General features: G+C 47.3%; 1 protein-coding gene across 1 annotated transcript; it reads left to right on the top strand.

The window, feature by feature from the left end:
- Positions 1-4: 4 nt before the first annotated feature.
- On the top strand, positions 5-7904 carry MRM1 (mitochondrial rRNA methyltransferase 1; the record flags this gene model as incomplete). The annotated part of the gene is made up of 5 exons (XM_085302943.1): positions 5-516; positions 1047-1140; positions 2911-3031; positions 7301-7420; positions 7540-7904. Coding segments are annotated over 5 exons (897 nt in total), but the record flags the coding sequence as incomplete, so codon positions are not given.
- Positions 7905-7910: the final 6 nt, after the last annotated feature.

Genomic DNA, 7910 nt, shown 5'->3' with positions numbered 1-7910 from the left:
CCGCCAAGGCGCGGCGCCGCCCAGCGGGAGCGCGCGAGAGGGCGGCTCCGCCGCGGCGAGGCCGCGGCCGCGGCGGGAGCCGCCGCCCCTCCCGAGGGCCCGAGGCTCCGAGATCCTGTTCGGGGTCGCGCCCTGCGCCCTGGCGCTCGCCCGGGCCCGCAGAACCTTCTTCAGGCTCTTCCTCAAGGCGCACAGCGGCCCGCCGCGGCTCGCCGCCAGCGAGCTGGCCCTGCAGGCCGCGGCCCGCGGCGTCCCGGTGCTCCGCGTCCCCGGGAGGGAGCTGAACGCCCTTTGCAGGGGCCGGGTCCACCAGGGCGTTTGTTTAGAGGCCACTCCTCTCCGCTGCAAGAGCGTGGAGGAAGCCGAAGAGCCCGGTTTGGGCGCGGAGGGTGGTCCGAGCCGCCAGGTGATCTGGCTGGCGCTGGAGCGGATCCAGGACCCCATGAACCTGGGGGCAGTGCTGCGCTCCGCGTACTTCCTCGGCGTGGACGGAGTGGTGACGAGCCAGACGAACAGGTACGGGGCTGGTGGGCTGCTCCCGCTGTGCGAGGCTTCCCCCCCTTTTTTTCCTGCTAACTTGCGAAGGGGTTTCTAGCCCACGTTGCATGGCAGCTCCTTCGGAGCCCTTTCCAAGACTGAGATCGGGAATTGTCTGTGGCCAGTTGTTACTTCACATTGCGCCCCATAGGGAGGCCGAGGGAAGCAGTATTTCATGCTGGTGAGAAACCAGGCCCTGCATACATAACAAGCTCGAGAAGCAGAGACAGAAGGATGTGTTTTGGGGAAGGGGATTCATTTTGCTTTTGCTACCTTTGCCTTGTTTGCCTTTGTCCAACTGTGCACAAAACTGCTGCAACCTTTTTTCCTGRGTTAATTTCAGAGCCCTCCCATTCTCTATAGGAAAGTGGATCCRTACAGTGATTGAGACCATTTGCAARCTAGTCAGAAATGGATTACGCAGGCAAAAGAAGTAAATAGAAAATAAAATTTCTCATTGTGTTCTTTCTCTGCCCTCATGAACTTTTTGTTTTCTTATTCCTTTTTAGCTGCCCCTTGACTCCAACAGTGAGCAAAGCTAGCTCTGGAGCTATGGAAGTCTTTGATRTCTACAGCACAGATAATCTTCAGAGTTTTCTGAAGGTACATCCATCCAGTTTTTATTTTCAGCCTTATTTTAGTGCATCCACGTATATGGGAAATCTCAAATATTGCTTGTGTTGAATGGGGAGGAGGAACGGAAAGAGTACGCCTTGTATTTCTAGTGCTTCTGTGTTTCTGTTCTGCATTCCTGTTTGTTACCGGTTGTCTGTGCTGTAGGACCACCTCTGATACACATGCACCCTCAATCCAGTTCTGCCAGGTTAGATAGGGCYTGTGTTTCAGGTCTTTTTCTGGAGGATGGAAACAGTAAGATAATGCTGCGTCTGTCTTCTGCTTTCCGACTGCGAGCTCAGTAAGACAGGGCCTGTCTCCTTTTCTATCCATGGAGACTGGAGTTGGCGCTGCTGCCTGTGGCGGCCTTGCCTCACACACAGTGGAGGCAGCTGCCTGGGACCTGGGCACACGATGGCAGCACTGGGCAGCCTTTGGAGCAGAGGAGAAAGGAGAAGYCAGGGCTGGGTCTGAACGGCTGGGAATCTTTTCACCTTGTACCTGTGCTCTGAGATGAGGTAAGGTAGGGTCTTGTGTAGAATGCTACTGCAAAGGGGAGAACACAAACAGAAGCACATGCTTTAAACTGCAACAAACCCAGAGAATTTGTTTTGTGTTGGCAGGACACGTATGTCCCTTGTTACAGCAGCATGGGACTGCTCAACTCCTTGTGGAGGTCCCCTGGATGCTGGCTGGGCTGAGAACCTGCTGAATGCTACCCCTGTGCCCCAGCACAGGGCTGAGGGACTGGGTGAGCGTTGGTGCTTGGCCAGGAGGGAAGCAGGGAGTTGCAGCTGAGCCTCAGGCTTACAGGGAAAAACAGGAAAACCTGTCTTTGGCTGTGCAATAGGTCTGTGGCAGCCAGAGCTCTGGGTGATGATGAARTGAAAAGCATATAAAATACATTGATATTAAATTGAAACAGCTGGAAGAATCACTTTGTTACTGTAAAGCTTGAATTATTAAYATTTTGAGCCATTGCAGCAGTTTGTTTAATTGGACCCAGATTCGCTGGCCTAACCCTTGGCATTGCCTGGCTGGTGTAAATTTGCTGTAATGTGATGTAAAAAGTGCCAATTTCACAGGAAATGAAGCTAGCAAGAAGCAGTAGCTCTTTTTATTGTTAAAGTGGATATCCAAGACAAATAATTAAGGCTCCTATTACTACGGTGATAGAGGGGAAGCTGGTTCTCTTGTTATGTGAGGGGCTGAGAGTGTTGAGTGACCTGCTTTTTGTGCAAGCTGATTTGTTGGCATCCAAGGTTGAAAATGTGCACTTGTGTTTGTAAATGTTACTGTGGGCTTCTGCTGGCTGAGCCTGCACTTGAAAAGTCCCACTGCATTGCTCTGTGGATTAGCCTTATGTTAATGTAATGCTATTTTTTTTGTATGCTTTCCTGGCAAAACTCTCCTGGAGTTGTTAAACTGGCAAAAAAAAACCCCAAACAAACAAAAAAAAAACCTTTTCAGTTACTGTTCATTAGCTTGCTGACCTGGAATAGGTATCAGAAGTAAAATCGCTTTTTGTTTGTTTTTTTTTTTTTCTTAAAGCAAGATTTGAGTCCTGGTACTGGGAGGATTTGGGGGGTACAAATTCAGAGCATATTAATAAACAGACATAAAAGCTAGTCATCTTAACTGAAAATCTTGAAGAAGTGTGTGTGTGTGTGTAATATATATATATATATATATATAATTTAAAGCTTGAAAAATTGGAATTGTTTTTAACATTTGTCTCCGTTTCTGTTTCTTTGAAAGGCTAAAACTGCAGAAGGCTGGGAAGTCGTGGGAACAGTCAGCAGGACTGAGGCTGCAGAAAATATTCCTGTCATTGATTGCTTGGAATTTCAGTGGAATAAACCCATTATTTTAGTAATAGGTATTTCACTTTACAGAGCTCTGGGCTTGGTGGAAGCGTGTATATGAGTGAATGATCAGGGTGATGGTTTGTCTCCAAAGCTAGTTACAGGTCTGCTACATACTGCTTGGGTGTCATCGCACTTTAGTCTGAAAAAGAAAAGCTCAGTCTGAAGTACTGTTGAGAACTGGCTGCAAATGAARTAGAGAACCAGAAAAAGTGGGGAGTCTGGGAGCTTTCCAGTAGAGATTGTAGGAGCGAAACAGGTCACACAGATAACAAGGGAGTTTAATAACTGCAAAGGGACTAGATGGTAGTTTTCAGGGGCGGGGCAGGGTCAGTCCAGCCRCAGAGCATGTTTTGCATTATGTGCTGCACTGCCTTTATCCCGTCCTGGATTCCTGAACCTCGATTTTTGGTATTGGCAAAYCACAAGCCTGAGTGAGGTATCAAGGAGACACACGTTTGTTCTTGCTCCGCTGAGGCTGTAATGGTGAACTGTGCCGTATCTTTACTCTGTTTTGATTCCTTTTAAAAGCAGGAATATACCTCTATGCTCAGATCTGTAATGAGAAAGCTGAGCTGTTTTTGTGGGAGAGTRTGAACACAACTGGCCTTTGTGGCACAGATACCAGCTAGTGGCTGAATTTTGTTCCTGGGAGGATGTTGGAGATACTGGCTGCTGCCGTACCACCAGGAAGGGCAAGTTTAATCTCTTCCCTACCAGACCTGTGTGCTGTTTTTGCGATGAGTGTCTCTTGCCATGGTCCTGAGTACATAAGCTCTGCGATTCCTCCAAGGCCTTTTGCTTCTCCTCCATCTTTATGTAGAGGAGACTTGCAAAGGCTGCTGTCTTTTGTAGATAGAGTTTGGGGTTGTGCAACCTCCTAGAAGGTGAAGAGAAGGGGAGTAATAGCCTTGTGAGAGCTAGAGAAAGCAATTCACCCATGAAAACTGCTTGTGGCCTTGTGTGGCCACGTTGTGGCTCTCCACTCCGTGTTGCTTGACACATCAGCTGGTTCGAGCTTTTGCACTTGGAAGTAATGTCATTTTGGCAGTGAGCCATAGAGGGGCTGTAATCCTGCCCTGTGCTGCTGTTTTCTTGGCTCAGAAGATACTCCTTTAATTAAAAYGTTTATTGAACTCCTAGAAATACTGACAAGACAGTGCAGCAAATCTGGYATCTCTACAAGATATGTGGAGCTATGTTTTAAAGGGAACAGGGAGTCTGGAAGCACTGCTGATGGACCACAAAGAAATGCATCCCAGAAACAATGATAACACCAAGAGAAAGGAAGGGAGAGTGGAAGTGACAGTTGTGTCGTTACCTTGAATTATGAGAGATTTCTCCAGGAAAAAGTCCAAATATCCTTTTGTCAAGGGAGATTGGAGGCTGATTGGTAGATGCATGAGGAGAGCTCCCAGACCTTGCAGCAGTAATGATTTCAACTCTCTGCTGAGCACTAACTCTTCACTGAAAGGAAAATTGAACGTTATAGTCATCTGATGCTGGGGTTRTTTGAAGAAATATCCTAGATCTGAATATGTAGTGTACCTGCAGCCACAAACAGGGAAGCAGAGATGAATTAGCGTGGTAGTGAGCTTCTTAGCATTGCACAGATTGTCTTGTAAGTTAAGCATTTGTAGACTTGAATTCACCTTCCTGGCATTCTCACTGGTTTGGCAAAGAGAATGATTTGGACAGCCCAGCTTAATGTTGTCTGCGCTGGAGTCATTGCCTGAGGTGACAGGCAGGCTGGCTGCCCTTATGGCTGGAAGCTTTGTGTGAAGAGGAACAGATTGGGAGCACTTAGATGTCCTCGCAAGAAGAGTTTCTGGGTAATTTGTTGTTCTTATGTATTCAGGCTTTAGCTGTGATTTTAAGGCTGTTCATGGAATTGATGGTTTTATCTAGATGCTCATTTTGCATATTTTTCCAAACAGTCGGGACTCCTGCTTTTGCCTCGATTCATCCTGTATTGAAAACTGCAGTTGTTATACTGGTGTTAATTGAAAATGGGACAGGAAACCTTCTGTACTATTATTTTGGCCAGATTCTAGCTCTGGACTCAGAGGCTTTCATGCACTGCTTTCATACACTGCTGTGCAAAGTGTGTGGTAAGGTTTCTTGGAGGAGGTGGAGTAGTTGGAGCCTGAGTCTGGTCCAATACRGCAAGTCTTTGTGAAGGTGGAGGATAGCGCATTACAAGGCCCTTTGAACTGCCGGGCTAAATCCTGGATAGTACTCTAGTAAGAGAAGGGGAGTAAGCATTGCTAAATAAGTRAGTGTGACTGCATTTCAGGTGCAGTGTCAGTGAGAGACAAAACTATGAGACTGAAGTCAAAGAGGTATCAAATGTTTTTGTTTACCGGTATAAACTAGAATTTCATCAGATTCAGTCAACATTCCTTGCCATGTGTCACTCTTCAGGTCTTTTTGCCCTGAATTTATGGGTGCTAATTATTTTAAGCACCTAGAACCATTAAAAGCTTTATAAAAGCTGGAAGCAAAATTGCTGCCTTTATTAGGAATTTTAAGACCCTTATCAGGGGGAGAAGAGGGTTGCTCCAGGAACTGTTGCACCACCAGTAATAGCTACTGTCCCAGTGGGGGAATCCCACAAGAGTGAGGTTTTGAGACACTCAAGAGACAAATATTGCTGTAAGTTGTAAAACTTTATTAAATCTGGAAAAAGTAGGATAAGAATTTTTTTTTTCTTGGAGCCTCCCTGGAGAGCCACAGTCTAGCAGTGAAGAGGCTGGCTGGTCTGTGGGAAGCCTGGCTTCGACTCCTTGTCACCCCAGACTTCCTGCGTGACCTTGGATAACTCACCCTGGCCTGTTCYGCACTGCTGGCTTAAACTGGTAAGAAAATAATGGTTGAGATGAAATTTTGTTTTTTTGAAGGTTCATTTACCCCAGCCTATGGGTGCYTTTGCCCTTAGAGCTATCTCCGCATGGGAAGCTGATGCAAAATGTGTCATCCAAAGCATTCTTTTGCTTGCACAAAATACCTGTTGCCAGTTAGATCAGGCCAGGAAAGCCTTTTGCTGGGCCTCAGCTTCCAGTCTATGAAATGTGAGTAATARTACTTCTTTACATTGTGGTGATGGAGGGATCTGGACAGATAAATTTATAGGTATGGAGGCCATTTGCTGCTAGAAAAGTAGATATCAGTGAAAAAATCTGTGGCAACTCGGGCAATCAAAGACCTCGTTTGCCTTGTGGAGGAGCCAGTCTCCAGTGGCACAGAAAGTGCCTAAAGCACCAGCGTATGCTGTTATACATCAGGTAACTTTCTAAATTTAGGTGGGCTGAGCGAGGCCTTGGTAACAGCATTGGTCACAAAGGCAGAAAGCCCTGGTAGTGTGGTACCAGAACTGGTCTGGGATTCCGCAGGGAATCCCAGATAGGGTATGGCAGTCAGAGAGGACCGTTGGGCTCCCAGGATGCTGAGTCTGTTTTGTCAGAGGGTGAGCACATCTTTCGAACGAGCCGGGTATTCTTGCAGCCATGTAGCTGTCTCTGTAGCTCTAAGTAATGAATGTGAAAGAAATCTTCGGGGAACTGAGCAGATTGGGAGGTCTGTGGGCTTCTGCATTTTCACATGTCTGCACATAGGATTGTTTAAAGCCTCTCCTTTTCCATTTCCCTTTGTGACAGTGTGAGTCAAACAACTACTAATGACCTGGGATAGATTTCAACTCTGTTTCACCAGTGTATCAGCCCAAACATATCAGGGCTGTTGGATGGTTTAACAACTAATCAATTGAAGCCTCTGGTTAAACTGTCTGCATTCACAAGTTGCACCCAGCTGGTGGTACTGTGTGCTGAAAAGGCTGAACCCGTCACTATCGATAGGGATGTAGGATTTGCTGGACCAGATCAGGCCTCCGGCCTGTTGTCTGCCTTCTCCCTGTGCAGCAGCCAGTGTGTGTAAGCAGCTGTGCACTGAGATGAGGGATGCTTGCCGGAGGGATCCTTACACTCAGGCTGCAAGGCTTTGCACTTTATGCCCTGTGCAGGTGTGTTGCACAGGTATTCCTCAGAAACACTTCAGATACCTAGAGAACTGATCCAGGGCGGTTGAAATGGGCTGGGAAGCGAAAGCGAGATATCTTTGGTTGGTCTTGACTCTTGTGCTCTGTGGGAGTTAGTGAGGTTACTTGTGGGCTTGTGCAGAGCAGGATGTAGTTGTGACTGAGCATTAACAGGAACCATGTTCGGGAAAGTGAAAAAGGGATGTGACGGCTGCTGTGAGCTAACCTGAGCAGTTTCTTTGTTCTGCAGGTAGTGAAGGTGATGGACTTTCCCTGGAGACGCAGCACTTGTGCCGTCGGATGCTAGTCGTACCCCCTGGAAGAGCACTTTGCCCAGGGATTGAATCACTGAACGTCTCTGTTGCTACTGGTAAAAACAGTTCCTATGCACAAACATTTCACAGTCCAAATTCCTGTATTTAAAAATCAAACATCCACGCCCTCAGAATGATTTTTCTTGCAGCTRAAAGTCCCCCACCTTTCCTACAGGTATTCTCCTGCACTCCATCTGCAGCCAAAAACGGAAGCACGGTGATTGATGTTATGCTGGCAGGTGGTGGAAACCATGCAGCCCAGACCTTTTGAYGGGGGAAGCTGCTCGGTATTACGTTCGGCTGGAATAGATATGGAAGTACTCCTTCCAGGGTCTTTGTCACTGCAAGCGATAGGGAGAGACCCACTGAACTGAGCTCTGTCTTGGCTGATGAACTGCACCGCCCAGGCCCTGGCTCAGCACTGAATTCAGACCGTCTGCACTCCATTAGGTTACACCTCTTTGGAGGAAAGGTTGTAAGGAATGTGGCAAAGCTAGACTTTGAAAGCAGCCAGCCAAATCCTTCGTTTTTTTTTTTTTTTTTTTT

The sequence above is a fragment of the Rhea americana genome, unplaced genomic scaffold (assembly GCF_003343005.1).
Source record: "Rhea americana isolate MKP2758 unplaced genomic scaffold, rheAme1 scaffold_194, whole genome shotgun sequence".
NCBI classification, from domain to species: domain Eukaryota; kingdom Metazoa; phylum Chordata; class Aves; order Rheiformes; family Rheidae; genus Rhea; species Rhea americana.
This window is presented reverse-complemented; position numbering and strand designations above follow the sequence as displayed.